Here is a 16,099-nt window from a genome sequence, read left to right as displayed (position 1 = left end):
CCCCCAGCAGTCCCACCCTCTAGCATCCCACCTCCTACCAGTCCTACCTTCTAGCAATCCCACCCCCTACCAATCCCACCCTCTAGCAATCCCACCCTCTAGCATCCCATCCCTTACCAATCCCACCCTCTAGCATCCCACCCCCAGCAATCCCACCCTCTAGCATCCCACCTCCTACCAATCCCACCCTCTAGCAATCCCACCCCTACCAATCCCACCCTCTAGCATCCCACCTCCTACCAATCCCATCCTCTAGCATCCCACCTCCTACCAATCCTATCCTCTAGCAATCCCACCCTCTAGCATCCCACCCCCAGCAATCCCACCCTCTAGCATCCCACCCCCAGCAGTCCCACCCTCTAGCAATCCCACCCCCTACCAATCCCACCCTCTAGCAATCCCACCCTCTAGCATCCCACCTCCTACCAATCCCACCCTCTAGCAATCCCACCCCTACCAATCCCACCCTCTAGCATCCCACCTCCTACCAATCCCACCCTCTAGCATCCCACCTCCTACCAATCCCATCCTCTAGCAATCCCACCCTCTAGCATCCCACCTCCTACCAATCCCATCCTCTAGCAATCCCACCCTCTAGCATCCCACCCCCAGCAATCCCACCCTCTAGCATCCCACCCCCAGCAGTCCCACCCTCTAGCAATCCCACCCCCTACCAATCCCCCCCTCTAGCAATCCCACCCCCAGCAATCCCACCCCCTAGCATCCCACCTCCTACCAATCCCACCCTCTAGCAATCGACCCCCTACCAATCCCACCCCGTAGCAATCCCACCCCCTAGCAATCCCTCCCCCTTCCCGGTGCGGCCCGTACCGTGGCGGGTACACTCCTTGATCTTGCCGGTGATCCAGGCCACCGCCTTGGCGCCCATCTTGGTGCCAAAGTTGCGGTCGAAGGGCGTGGGGCTTCCCCCCTGCGGGAGACAGACGGCCGGGTTACCCGGGGAAGTGGGGGGCTCCTCTCCCTGGGGCCTGGGAGCTGGGGGGCCGCCCTGGTCCCTGTACCTGCTGCATGTGCCCCAGCACGTTCTTCCGGCTGTCGAAGATGCCCTTCCCTTCCTCCGAGTACAGGTTGAAGATGAAATCGGTCGTGTAGTTCTCACTGCATTTCTCGTTCCTGCCCGGCGGAGCGTGCAGCGGAGGGAATAATAATAATAATGATGGCATTTATTAAGCGCTTTCAATGTGCAAAACACTGTTCTAAGCACTGGAGAGGCTACAGAGTGATCAGGTTGTCCCTCGGAGGGCTCACAGTCAATCCCCATTTGACAGATGAGGTCACTGAGGCCCAGAGAAGTGAAGTGACTTGCCCAAAGTCACACAGCTGACAGTTGGCGGAGCCGGGATTTGAACCCGTGACCTCTGACTCCAAAGCCCGGGCTCTTTCCACTGAGCAGCGTCGTCGTTTAAGGACGACGTCGACCCTTCCCCCTGCCTCTCTTCCCTCCTCTCCCCCCAACCTTGGGGTATATGTGGGGGGGTCTCCCAGGCCGGTTCACTTCTTGCCCCCTCTCACCCGCCATGCTGAGTTCCGGCTCCTGACCCGTAATAATAATAATAATAATAATAATAGTGATGGCATTTATTAAGCGCTTACTATGTGCGAAGCACTATTCTAAGCGCTGGGGGGGTTACAAGGGGATCAGCTTGTCCCACGGGGGGCTCACAGTCTTCATCCCCATTTTACAGATGAGGTCACTGAGGCCCAGAGAAGTGACTTGCCCCAGGTCACCCAGCTGACAGCTGGCGGAGCCGGGATTTGAACCCATGACCTCTGACTCTAAAGCCCGGGCTCTTTCCATGATGGTATGAGATGCTGATGGTATCTCCCCCTCAATCAATTAATCAATCAATCGTATTTATTATTATTATTAATAATAATAATAATAATGGCATTTATTAAGCACTTACTATGTGCAAAGCACTGTTCTAAGCACTGGGGAGTTGAGTGATCAGGTTGGCCCACGTGGGGCTCCCAGTCTTAATCCCCATTTTACAGATGAGGGAACTGAGGCCCAGAGAAGTGAAGTGACTTGCCCAAAGTCACACAGCTGACAAGTGGAGGAGCCGGGATTTGAGCCGATGACCTCTGACTCCAAAGCCCGGGCTCTTTCCACTGAGCCACGCTGCTTCCCTAATTTATTGAGCGCTTACTGTGTGCAGAGCACTGGACTAAGCGCTTGGGAAGTCCAAGTTGGCAACATATAATAATAATAATAATAATAATAATAATAATAATGGCATTTGTTAAGCACTTACTATGTGCAAAGCACTGTTCTAAGCGCTGGGGGGGATACAGTGTGATCAAGGTGTCCCACGTGGGGCTCACAGTCTTAATCCCCATTTTTACAGATGAGGGAACTGAGGCTCAGAGAAGTGAAGTGACTTGCCCAAGGTCACACAGCAGACTTGTGGTGGAGTCGGGATTCGAACCCACGACCTCTGACTCCAAAGCCCGGGCTCTTTCCACTGAGCCACGCTGCCTTCCCCAACACCGGGCTCCCAGTCTAGAAGGACCCTCGGCTTCGGGTCTCCCCGCGGCCTGATTTCTCTCAGCCCAGAGGTGGGCGAAATAATAATAATGATGATGATGGCACTTATTAAGCGCTTACTACGTGCCAAGCACTGTTCTAAGCGCTGGGGAGGTGACAAGGTGATCAGGTTGTCCCACGGGGGGCTCCCAGTCTTCATCCCCATTTGACAGATGAGGGAACTGAGGCCCGGAGAAGTGAAGCGACTTGCCCAAAGTCACCCAGCTGCCAAGTGAGGGGGGGGGGGGCGGGATTCGAACCCACGACCGCCAGGCTGCTTCTCCAGCCACGCTGGAAGGGTGCGCGTTTTTACCTCAGGACTAGGCCCCTCTTCACCGTCGTCTTCATCTTCTGCACCAGGTGCTCCACGTTCACCTGGTGGGGACAGGGCCGGATTCGGGGTTCGGGGGGCCCCTCCGGACCAGGGCGCAATTAATTCAGAGGTCACCCTGGAGCCGCCCAAATTAGAACTCCAAACATGAGCGACATGATAAGCACGATAATGGTGGTACTTGTTAAGCGCTTACTATATACCTAATAATAATGATGATGATGATGATGGCATTTATCAAGCGCTTACTACGTGCAAAGCACTGTTCTAAGCGCTGGGGAGGTGACAAGGTGATCAGGTTGTCCCACGGGGGGCTCACAGTCTTCATCCCCATTTTACAGATGAGGGAACTGAGGCCCAGAGAATAATAATAATAATAATAATAGCATTTATTAAGCGCTTACTATGGGCAAATCACTGTTCTAAGCACCGGGGAGGTTACAAGGTGATGAGGTTGTCCCACGGGGGGCTCACAGTCTTCACCCCCATTTTACAGATGAGGGAACTGAGGCCCAGAGAATAATGATAATAATAACAACAATAATAATAATAATAATAGCATTTATTAAGCACTTACTATGTGCAAAGCACTGTTCTAAGCGCTGGGGAGGTGACAAGGTGATCAGGCTGTCCCCCGGGGGGCTCACAGTCTTCATCCCCATTTTACAGATGAGGGAACTGAGGCCCAGAGAATAATAATTATAATAACAATAATAATAACAATAATAATAATAATAATAGCATTTATTAAGCGCTTACTATGTGCAAAGCACTGTTCTAAGCGCCGGGGAGGTCACTAGGTGATCAAGTTGTCCCACGTGGGGCTCACAGTCTTAATCCCCATTTTACAAATGAGGGAACTGAGGCCCAGAGAATAATAATAATAATAACAATAATAATAATAATAGTAGTAGTAGCATTTATTAAGCGCTTACTATGTGCAAAGCACTGTTCTAAGCGCCGGGGAGGTTACTAGGTGATCAAGTTGTCCCACGTGGGGCTCACAGTCTTCATCCCCATTTTACAAATGAGGGAACTGAGGCCCAGAGAATAATAATAATAATAATAATAATAGCATTTATTAAGCACTTACTATGGGCAAAGCACTGTTCTAAGCGCCGGGGAGGTTACTAGGTGATCAAGTTGTCCCACGTGGGGCTCACAGTCTTAATCCCCATTTTACAGATGAGGTAACTGAGGCCCAGAGAAGTGAAGTGACTTACCCAAAGTCACCCAGCTGACAATTGGAGGAGCTGGGATTTGAACCCATGACCGCTGACTCCAAAGCCCGGGCTCTTTCCCACTGAGCCACGCTGCAGTGACTTGCCCGAGGTCTACCAAGGGGTAGATTCAGGAGAAGCAGCGTGGCTCAGTGGAAAGAGCGCGAGCTTGGGAGTCAGAGGTCATGGGTTCGAATCCGCTGCTGTGTGACCTTGGGCAAGTCACTTCACTTCTCGGAGCCTCAGTTCCCTCATCTGTAAACTGGGGATGAAGACTGCGAGCCCCACGTGGGACAACCTGATCACCCTGTATCCCCCCCCAGCGCTTAGAACAGTGCTTTGCGCATAGTAGGCGCTTAACAAATACCATCATTATTGTTATTATTTCCCCCCCAGCGCTTAGAACAGTGCTTTGCACATAGTAGGCACTTAACAAATGCCATCATTGTTATTATTATTACAAAGTGATCAGGTTGTCCCACGGGGGGCTCACAGTCTTCATCCCCGTTATACAGATGAGGAAACTGAGGCCCAGTGAAGTGACTTGCCCGAGGTCTACCAAGGGGTAGATTCAGGAGAAGCAGCGTGGCTCAGTGGAAAGAGCCCGGGCTTGGGAGTCAGAGGTCATGGGTTCGAATCCACTGCTGTGTGACCTTGGGCAGGTCACTTCACTTCTCGGAGCCTCAGTTCCCTCATCTGTAAAATGGGGATGAAGACTGCGAGCCCCACGTGGGACAACCTGATCACCTTGTCACCTCCCCCAGCGCTTAGAACAGTGCTTTGCACATAGTAGGCGCTTAACAAATGCCATCATTGTTATTATTATTACAGAGTGATCAGGTTGTCCCATGGGGGCTCCCAGTCTTCATCCCCGTTATACAGATGAGGAAACTGAGGCCCAGTGAAGTGACTTGCCCGAGGTCTACCAAGGGGTAGATTCAGGAGAAGCAGCGTGGCTCAGTGGAAAGAGCCCGGGCTTGGGAGTCAGAGGTCATGGGTTCGAATCCACTGCTGTGTGACCTTGGGCAAGTTATTCACTTCTCGGAGCCTCAGTTCCCTCATCTGTAAACTGGGGATGAAGACTGCGAGCCCCACGTGGGACAACCTGATCACCTTGTATCCCCCCCAGCGCTTAGAACAGTGCTTTGCACATAGTAGGCGCTTAACAAATGCCATCATTATTATTATTATTTCCCCCCCAGCGCTTAGAACAGTGCTTTGCACATAGTAGGTGCTTAACAAATGCCATCATTATTATTATTATTTCCCCCCCAGCGCTTAGAACAGTGCTTTGCACATAGTAGGCACTTAACAAATGCCATCATTATTATTATTTCCCCCCCAGCGCTTAGAACAGTGCTTTGCACATAGTAGGCGCTTAACAAATGCCATCATTATTATTATTATTTTCCCCCCAGCGCTTAGGACAGTGCTTTGCACATAGTAGGCGCTTAACAAATGCCATCATTATTATTATTATTTCCCCCCCAGCGCTTAGAACAGTGCTTTGCACATAGTAGGCGCTTAACAAATGCCATCATTATTATTATTATTATTTTCCCCCCAGCGCTTAGAACAGTGCTTTGCACATAGTAGGCGCTTAACAAATGCCATCATTATTATTATTATTACAAAGTGATCAGGTTGTCCCATGGGGGGCTCACAGTCTTCATCCCCGTTATACAGATGAGGCCCAGAGAAGTCAAGTGACTGGCCCAAAGTCACCCAGCTGACAAGTGGCGGAGCCGGGATGAGAACCCAGGTCTTTCAAGAGCCCGGGCTTGGGAGTCAGAGGTCATGGGTTCGAATCCTGGCTCCGCCACATGTCTGCTGTGTGACCTCGGGCAAGTCACTTCACTTCTCCGAGCCTCAGTGACCCCATCTGTAAAACGGGGATTAAGACTGTGAGCCCTACATAGGACCACTTGATCACCTTGTATCCCCCCCCCCAAGCGCTTAGAACAATCAATCAATCAATCGTATTTATTGAGCACTTACTGTGTGCAGAGCACTGTACTAAGCGCTTGGGAAGTCCAAGTTGGCAACATATAGAGACAGTCCCTACCCAACAGTGGGCTCACAGTCTAAAAGGGGGAGGCAGAGAACAAAACCAAACATACTAACAAAATAAAATAAATAGAATAGATAGGTACAAGTAAAATAAATAAATAGAGTAATAAATATGTACAGACATATATACATATATACAGGTGTTGTGGGGAAGGGAAGGAGGTAAGATGGGGGGGATGGAGAGGGGGATGAGGGGGAGAGGAAGGAAGGGGCTCAGTATGGGAAGGGTGCTTAGAACATCATCATCAATCGTATTTACTGAGCGCTTACTATGTGCAGAGCACTGTACTAAGCGCTTGGGAAGTACAAATTGGCAACATCTAGAGACAGTCCCTACCCAACAGTGGGCTCACAGTCTAAAAGGGGGAGACAGAGAACAAAACCAAACATACTAACAAAATAAAATAAATAGAATAGATATGTACAAATAAAATAAATAAATAGAGTAAAAAATGTAATATGTAATATGTAAATATTACATATTAAATTACATTAAATATTCTATATGTAAAAATATGTAATATGTAATATAAAAAAATATGTACAAACATATATACATAGATACAGGTGCTGTATATATACATATATACAGGCTCAGTATGGGAAGGGTGCTTAGAACATCATCATCAATCGTATTTATTGAGCTCTTACTGTGTGCAGAGCACTGTACTAAGCGCTTGGGAAGTCCAATTTGGCGACATGTAGAGACGGTCCCTACCCAACAGTGGGCTCACAGTCTAAAAGCACTAGAACAGAAGCAGTCAGAGCACTAGAACAGTGCTCTGCACATAGTAAGCGCTTAACAAATGCCATCGTCATTACTATTATTCATTCAGTCGTATTTATTGAGCGCTTACTGTGTGCAGAGCAGTGGACTAAGTGCTTGGGAAGTCCAATTTGGCGACATCTAGAGACGGTCCCTACCCAACAGTGGGCTCACAGTCTAAAAGCACTAGAACAGAAGCGGTCAGAGCACTAGAACAGTGCTCTGCACATAGTAAGCGCTTAACAAATGCCATCATTATTATTATTATACATTCAGTCATATCGATTGAGCGCTTACTGTGTGCAGAGCACTGGACTAAGCGCTTGGGAAGTCCAAGTTGGCAACATCTAGAGACGGTCCCTACCCAACAACGGGCTCACAGTCTAAAAGCACTAGAACAGAAGCAGTCAGAGCACTAAAACAGTGCTCTGCACATAGTAAGCGCTTAACAAATGCCATCGTTATTATTATTATACATTCAGTCGTATCGATTGAGCGCTTACTGTGTGCAGAGCACTGGACTAAGCGCTTGGGAAGTCCAAGTTGGCAACATCTAGAGACAGTCCCTACCCAACAACGGGCTCACAGTCTAAAAGCACTAGAACAGAAGCGGTCAGAGCACTAGAACAGTGCTCTGCACATAGTAAGCGCTTAACAAATGCCATCGTCATTATTATTATTCATTCAGTCGTATTTATTGAGCGCTTACTGTGTGCAGAGCACTGGACTAAGCGCTTGGGAAGTCCAAGTTGGCTACATCTAGAGACGGTCCCTACCCAACAGTGGGCTCACAGTCTAAAAGCACTAGAACAGAAGCGGTCAGAGCACTAGAACAGTGCTCTGCACATAGTAAGCGCTTAACAAATGCCATCGTCATTATTATTATTCATTCAGTCGTATCGATTGAGCGCTTACTGTGTGCAGAGCACTGGACTAAGCGCTTGGGAAGGCCAAGTTGGCAACATCTAGAGACGGTCCCTACCCAACAGTGGGCTCACAGTCTAAAAGCACTAGAACAGAAGCAGTCAGAGCACTAGAACAGTGCTCTGCACATAGTAAGCGCTTAACAAATGCCGTCATTATTATTATTCATTCAGTCGTATTTATTGAGCGCTTACTGTGTGCAGAGCACTGGACTAAGCGCTTGGGAAGTCCAAGTTGGCAACATCTAGAGACAGTCCCTACCCAACAACGGGCTCACAGTCTAAAAGCACTAGAACAGAAGCAGTCAGAGCACTAGAACAGTGCTCTGCACATAGTAAGCGCTTAACAAATGCCGTCATTATTATTATTCATTCAGTCGTATTTATTGAGCGCTTACTGTGTGCAGAGCACTGGACTAAGCGCTTGGGAAGTCCAAGTTGGCAACATTGACGGTCCCTCCCGGGCTCCGTCCACTAGGCCCCGCTGCCCCCGGCTCTGCCCCCAGCCTCTCCCGGACCCCCGGACCCCCGGACCTGCAGGTCGCGGATGGAGAAGGGCTCCTCGAAGATGTAGGCGGCGTCGGCCCCGGCCGCCAGCCCCGCCATGGTGGCCAGGTAGCCACAGTAGCCGCCCATGGTCTCGATGATGAAGACCCGCCGCTTGGTGCCGGCCGCCGACTGCTTGATCCGGTCACAGGTCTGCGAGGGGGGCCAGGACGGGGGGGCTTTGAGGGCTTCTCGTCCCTTCTCCGGCCTGGGGCCAGGAAGGGAGGTGGTCCCAGGGTGGTCTCCGGGCTATCAATCGTCTTTATTGAGCGCTTACTGTGTGCAGAGCACTGGACTAAGCGCTTGGGAAGGACAAGTTGGCAACATATGGAGACGGTCCCCACCCAACAGTGGGCTCACAGTCTAGAAGAGGCCTAGGAGGAAGGTGGCTCACCTCCCTTCCACCGCAGGCCACGTGGCTGCTCCCGCCCCACCCCTTCCACATGCTGCCCCGTGGGCTCTAGACTGTGGCCTCTATCAATCAATCAATCAATCGTATTTATTGAGCGCTTACTGTGTGCAGAGCACTGGACTAAGCGCTTGGGACTTGTGTGCAGAGCACTGGACTAAGGCCCTGCTGAGAGCTCACCTCCTCCAGGAGGCCTTCCCAGACTGAGCCCCTTCCTTCCTCTCCCCCTCGTCCCCCTCTCCATCCCCCCATCTTACCTCCTTCCCTTCCCCACAGCACCTGTATATATGTATATATGGTTGTACATATTTATTACTCTATTTATTTATTTATCTTACTTGTACATTTCTATCCTATTTATTTTATTTTGTTGGTATGTTTGGTTCTGTTCTCTGTCTCCCCCTTTTAGACTGTGAGCCCACTGTTGGATAGGGACTGTCTCTATGTGTTGCCAATTTGTACTTCCCAAGCGCTTAGTACAGTGCTCTGCACATAGTAAGCGCTCAATAAATATGATTGATTGATTGATTGATTGATTGGGAAGCCCAAGTTGGCCACATCTAGAGGCGGTCCCTACCCAACAGTGGGCTCACAGTCTAAAAGACTCTAGTGGGCTCTAGACGGTGAGCCCACTGTTGGGTAGGGACCGTCTCTAGATGTGGCCAACTTGGGCTTCCCAAGCGCTCAGTACAGCGCTCTGCACACAGTAAGCGCTCAATGAATACGATTGATTGCCCCCCCCAAACCCCCTCCGCCGGGTGGTTTGAGGGAGGGCCCGTTTGGCTACAGTCTGTTTCTACTCCTAGGAAAGGAAGACCCTACTGAGGCCCTACTGAGAGCTCACCTCCTCCAGGAGGCCTTCCCAGACTGAGCCCATTCCTTCCTCTCCCCCTCCTCCCCCTCTCCATCAATCAATCAATCAATCAATCAATCGTACTTATTGAGTGCTTACTGTGTGCAGAGCACTGTACTAAGCGCTTGGGAAGTACAAGTTGGCAACATATAGAGACAGTCCCTACCCACCCCCAGCCTTACCTCCTTCCCTTCCCCACAGCACCTGTATAGGTGTATATATCAATCAATCATATTTATTGAGCACTTATTGTGTGCAGAGCACTGTACTAAGCGCTTGGGAAGTACAAGTTGGCAACATATATAGAGACAGTCTCTACCCAACAGTGGGCTCACAGTCTAAATGTTTGTACATATTTATTACTCTATTTATTTTACTTGTACATATCTATTCCATTTATTTGATTGTGTTAATACGTTTGGTTTTGTCCTGTCTCCCCCTTCTAGACTGTGAGCCCACAGTCGGGTAGGGACCGTCTCTAGATGTGGCCAACTTGGACTTCCCAAGCGCTTAGTCCGGTGCTCTGCACACAGTAAGCGCTCAATCAATACGATTGATTGATTGATTGATTGATTGAAGAGGCTGGAGGTCGGGGGGAGGTCTCAGCGGGGGCGGGAACTGACCGTGCAGATGGTATTGAGGGCCGTGTCGGCCCCGATGCTGAAGTCGGAGCCGGGCACGTTGTTGGAGACGGTGGCCGGGATCACCACGATCGGGAGGCAGAGTTCCTCGTACTGGGCCCGGCCCTCCATCAGCTCCAGGCTCCCGGTGTAGCCCTAACAATAATAATAATAATAATAATAATAATAATGGCATTTATTAAGCGCTTACTCTGTGCAAAGCACTGTTCTAAGCCCTGGGGAGGTTACAAGGCGATCAGGTTGTCCCACAGTGGGGGGTTCACAGTCTTAGTCCCCATTTTCCAGATGAGGGAACTGAGGCCCAGAGAAGTGAAGCGACTTGCCCAAAGCCACCCAGCTGACAAGTGGCGGAGCCGGGATCTGAACCCATGACCTCAGGCTCTTTCCAGTGAGCCACAGCTGCTACCCTAAGTGGGGGGGCCGGTGTTAAACACTATGTGCCAAACACTGGGGCATGTACGAGATCATCAGGTGTCCTCCGCGGTGTGGCTCACAATCTCAGTAATAATAATGATAGCATTTATTAAGTGCTTTGCACTGTTCTAAGCGCCGGGTAGGAGAGAGGTGAGGGAACGGAGGTATTGAGAAGTGCCGGGGCCTCGCCCGCGGTCACGGAGGAGGCGAGTGGTGAAGGCGGGATTGGAACCCAGATCCTCCGACTCCTAGGCCCGGGATTTTCCCACTAGGCCACGTGGAAGGGAGGAGGACGGGGGCCGGAGGAGGGAGGTGCCCCTCACCTCGAAGCCCCCGATGATGACCAGGCCCTGGATGCTGTGCTTGGTGATGTTGCCGCTGATCTCCTCGAAGTATTTCTTGGGCAGCGTCCTGACGGGGGGGACGGGGGACGAAACGTAACCAGGTGGGAAGGGGAGCAGAGCAGAGCCAGGGGTGGGGGGCTGAGAGGGGGAGGCTCCCCCTCATTCACTCATTCATTCAATCGTATTTAATAATAATAATAATAATAATAATGGCATTTGTTAAGCGCTTACTATGTGCAAAGCACTGTTCTAAGCGCTGGTGGGGGGGGATACAATGTGATCAGGTTGTCCCACGAGGGGCTCCCAGTCTTAATCCCCATTTTACCGATGAGGTAACCGAGGCTCAGAGAAGCGAAGTGACTCGCCCGAGGTCACACAGCAGACATGTGGCGGAGCTGGGATTCGAACCCAAGACCTCGGACTCCAAAGCCCGGGCTCTTTCCACTGAGCCACGCTGCTTCTCTATTGAGCGCTTACTGTGTGCAGAGCACTGGACTGAGCACTTGGGAAGGACAAGGGGGCAGGGGGGGACAGGGATGGGGCCGGATATGGTCCTGGGGGATACCCAGAGGGGCCACCTTTACCTTCATTCATTCATTCATTCAATCGTATTTATTGAGCGCTTACTGTGTGCAGAGCACTGGACTAAGCGCTTGGGCAGTCCAAGTTGGCAACATGCAGAGACGGTCCCTACCCAACAGCGGGCTCACAGTCTAGAAGGGGGAGCGCCAAACAAAAACAGATGAACAAAATAAAATAAATAGGATAAATACGTACAAATCAAATAAATAGAGTAATGGGTACGTACAAACATCTATACAAACGTACCTCTTGGTGCCCAGCTTCGATCCGCCCTGTCCGGTCCAGCCGCCCACATAACTCCAGTTGGCTTCCTCGATCTGGGGAAACAGGCCAGGCCGGGCTGGGGGGGTCCAAAAGTCTCCCCACCCGCAGACCCCCATCTACATCCCGCCCGGGGCGAGCGAGCCGGGATAGGGGCCGGGGGTCAGGGTGGGAAAAGGGCTGGAATTTCCACAACCTGCTGGGGAGGAATCTCGGCCCCCCTCATCTCTCCCCGAGATCCCCCTCATTTTGGGGGCGGCCTTCCTCTCCCCTTCAGAGAACAGGAGACGGAGGGAGAGACGTCCCCGGTCAAGCCCCCCGTCTCTCCCCACAGATAATAATAATAATGGCATTTATTAAGCGCTTACTATGTGCCAAGCGCTGTTCTAAGCGCTGGGGAGGTGACAAGGGGATCAGGTTGGGGGGGGGCTCACAGTCTTCATCCCCATTTTACAGATGAGGGAAGTTAAGGGACTTAAGTGACCTGGGCAAGTCACTGAACTTCTTTGGTGGCCGGGATGACCACGATTGGGAGGCTGAGTTCCTCGTACTGGGCCCTTAAGTGGCTTAATCAATCAATTAATCAATCGTATTTATTGAGCGCTTACTGTGTGCAGAGCACCGTACTAAGCGCCTGGGAACTTAAGTGGCTTAAGTGACTTAAGTGAAGTGACTCGCCCCCAGTCTTTTCGACCGTGAGCCCACTGTTGGGTAGGGACTGTCTCTATATGTTGCTTCCCAAGCGCTTAGTCCAGTGCTCTGCACACAGTAAGCGCTCAATAAATACGATTGATGATGATGATGTTATGTTGCCAACTTGTATCGTATTTATTGAGCGCTTACTGTGTGCAGAGCACCGTACTAAGCGCCTGGGAACTTAAGTGACTTAAGTGACTTAAGGGAAGTGACTCGCCCCCAGTCTTTTCGACCGTGAGCCCACTGTTGGGTAGGGACTGTCTCTATATGTTGCCAACTTGGACTTCCCAAGCGCTTAGTACAGTGCTCTGCACACAGTAAGCGCTCAATAAATACGATTGATGATGATGATGATATGTTGCCAACTTGTACTTCCCAAGCGCTCAGTCCAGTGCTCTGCACACAGTAAGTGCTCAGTAAATCAATCAATCAATCAATCGTATTTATTGAGCATTTACTGTGTGCAGAGCACCGTACTAAGCGCCTGGGAACTTAAGTGACTTAAGTGACTTAAGTGAAGTGACTCGCCCCCAGTCTTTTCGACCGTGAGCCCGCTGTTGGGTAGGGGCTGTCTCTATATGTTGCCAACTTGGACTTCCGAAGCGCTCAGTCCAGTGCTCTGCACACAGTAAGCGCTCAATAAATACGATTGATGATGATGATGATATGTTGCCAACTTGTACTTCCCAAGCGCTCAGTCCAGTGCTCTGCACACAGTAAGCGCTCAATAAATACGATTGATGATGATGATGATATGTTGCCAACTTGTACTTCCCAAGCGCTCAGTCCAGTGCTCTGCACACAGTAAGCGCTCAATAAATACGATTGATGATGATGATGATATGTTGCCAGCTTGTACTTCCCAAGCGCTCAGTCCAGTGCTCTGCACACAGTAAGCGCTCAATAAATACGATTGATGATGATGATGATATGTTGCCAACTTGTACTTCCCAAGCGCTTAGTCCAGTGCTCTGCACACAGTAAGCGCTCAATAAATACGATTGATGATGATGATGATATGTTGCCAGCTTGTACTTCCCAAGCGCTCAGTCCAGTGCTCTGCACACAGTAAGCGCTCAATAAATACGATTGATGATGATGATGATATGTTGCCAGCTTGTACTTCCCAAGCGCTCAGTCCAGTGCTCTGCACACAGTAAGCGCTCAATGAATATGATTGATTGATTGCCCAAAGTCACCCAGCTGACAATCGGCAGGGCGGGGATTCGAACCCCTGACCTCCGACTCCAAATCCACTAAGCCACGCTGCTTCGAGACCTTACCGCTTTATCCCGCCCGCCCACTGCCGGTCGCCTCGGCGCCTAGAACAGTGCTTGGCACGTAGTAAGCGCTCAATAAATGCCATTATTATTTAGGATTATTTGGGAGGGCCTTCACCTGCCTTCCGGGGAAAGGGAGGCAGAGGGGAGAGCTGCCCCCCCCGGATTAAGCCCCCCGTTCACGCCCGGGGGGGGGCCCGGCCTTCCCTCCCGCCCCGTCCCGCTCCTCGCACCTGGCCCCGGGCGAGCCCCTCGAAGCCGTCGTGCACCACCAGCATGCGGTGACCCTGGATGAGGCCTATGCGGACGGCCGAGCGGACGGCGGCGTTCATCCCCGCGGCCGGAGCCCCCACGTTCAGCACGGCCACCGTGGTCCCGCTCTGGACGCCGGACCGAGATGGGGAGAGAGGACGCCCCGAGTCAAGCGCGGGGGCTTGGATCCCCCCTGGACTGGCCCGAGCTTCATTCGTCTGTTCTGTGAGCCCACTGTTGGGTAGGGACCGTCTCTAGATGTTGCCAATTTCTACTTCCCAAGTGCTTAGAACAGCGCTCTGCACACAGTAAGCGCTCAATAAATACGATTGATGATGATCTGTTCGTTCAATGGTATTTATTCAGCAGTTACCGTGTACAAAGCGCTTGGGACAGACTACTCCCACCTGCTTAGACTCACAGTCTTTTAGACTGTGAGCCCACTGTTGGGTAGGGACCGTCTCTAGATGTTGCCAATTTCTACCTCCCAAGCGCTTAGTACAGTGCTCTGCACACAGTGAGCGCTCAATAAATACGATTGATGATGATCTGTTCGTTCAATGGTATTTATTCAGCGGTTACCGTGTACTAAGCGCTTGGGACAGACTACTCCCACCTGCTTAGACTCACAGTCTTTCAGACCGTGAGCCCACTGTTGGGGAGGGACCGTCTCTAGATGTTGCCAATTTCTACTTCCCAAGCGCTTAGTACAGCGCTCTGCACACAGTGAGCGCTCAATAAATACGATTGATGATGATGATCTGTTCGTTCAATGGTATTTATTCAGCGGTTACCGTGTACTAAGCGCTTGGGACAGACTACTCCCACCTGCTTAGACTCACAGTCTTTCAGACTGTGAGCCCACTGTTGGGTAGGGACCGTCTCTATATGTTGCCAACTTGGACCTCCCAAGCGCTTAGCACAGCGCTCTGCACACAGTGAGCGCTCAATAAATACGATTGATGATGATCTGTTCGTTCAATGGTATTTATTCAGCGGTTACCGTGTACTAAGCGCTTGGGACAGACTACTCCCACCTGCTTAGACTCACAGTCTTTCAGACTGTGAGCCCACTGTTGGGTAGGGACCGTCTCTATATGTTGCCAACTTGGACCTCCCAAGTGCTTAGCACAGCACTCTGCACACAGTGAGCGCTCAATAAATACGATTGATGATGATCTGTTCGTTCAATGGTATTTATTCAGCGGTTACCGTGTACTAAGCGCTTGGGACAGACTACTCCCACCTGCTTAGACTCACAGTCTTTTAGACTGTGAGCCCACTGTTGGGTAGGGACCGTCTCTAGATGTTGCCAATTTCTACTTCCCAAGTGCTTAGTACAGTGCTCTGCACACAGTAAGCGCTCAATAAATACGATTGATGATGATGGTGATCTGTTCGTTCAATGGTATTTATTCAGCGGTTACCGTGTACTAAGCGCTTGGGACAGACTACTCCCACCTGCTTAGACTCACAGTCTTTTAGACTGTGAGCCCACTGTTGGGTAGGGACCGCCTCTAGATGTTGCCAATTTCTACTTCCCAAGCGCTTAGTACAGCGCTCTGCACACAGTGAGCGCTCAATAAATACGATTGATGATGATCTGTTCGTTCAGTGGTATTTATTCACCGGTTACCGTGTACTAAGTGCTTGGGACAGACTACTCCCACCTGCTTAGACTCACAGTCTTTCAGACTGTGAGCCCACTGTTGGGTAGGGACCGCCTCTATATGTTGCCAGTTTGTACTTCCCAAGCGCTTAGTACAGCACTCTGCACACAGTGAGCGCTCAATAAATACGATTGATGATGATCTGTTCGTTCAATGGTATTTATTCAGCAGTTACCGTGTACTAAGCGCTTGGGACAGACTACTCCCACCTGCTTAGACTCACAGTCTTTTAGACTGTGAGCCCACTGTTGGGTAGGGACCGTCTCTAGATGTTGCCAATTTCTACTTCCCAA

The 16,099-nt window shown here is 50.7% G+C and overlaps 1 protein-coding gene across 3 annotated transcripts in view; it reads right to left on the bottom strand.

Moving 5' to 3' along the window:
• Positions 1-16,099, bottom strand: part of PFKM (phosphofructokinase, muscle) — a 63,681-nt gene that overhangs the window by 2,897 nt on the left and 44,685 nt on the right. For all 3 annotated transcript variants that reach the window (XM_038752616.1, XM_038752615.1, XM_038752617.1), the window contains exons 14-21: positions 14,118-14,264; positions 11,894-11,964; positions 11,045-11,132; positions 10,290-10,442; positions 8,393-8,557; positions 2,862-2,923; positions 1,023-1,134; positions 832-931 (exon numbers count right to left, since the gene is read on the bottom strand). In XM_038752616.1, coding sequence (XP_038608544.1) covers positions 832-931; positions 1,023-1,134; positions 2,862-2,923; positions 8,393-8,557; positions 10,290-10,442; positions 11,045-11,132; positions 11,894-11,964; positions 14,118-14,264 — 898 coding nt within the window. The remainder of the gene's footprint in view (positions 1-831; positions 932-1,022; positions 1,135-2,861; positions 2,924-8,392; positions 8,558-10,289; positions 10,443-11,044; positions 11,133-11,893; positions 11,965-14,117; positions 14,265-16,099) is intronic.

This window comes from Tachyglossus aculeatus, chromosome 10 (assembly GCF_015852505.1).
Source record: "Tachyglossus aculeatus isolate mTacAcu1 chromosome 10, mTacAcu1.pri, whole genome shotgun sequence".
NCBI lineage: Eukaryota > Metazoa > Chordata > Mammalia > Monotremata > Tachyglossidae > Tachyglossus > Tachyglossus aculeatus.
This window is presented reverse-complemented; position numbering and strand designations above follow the sequence as displayed.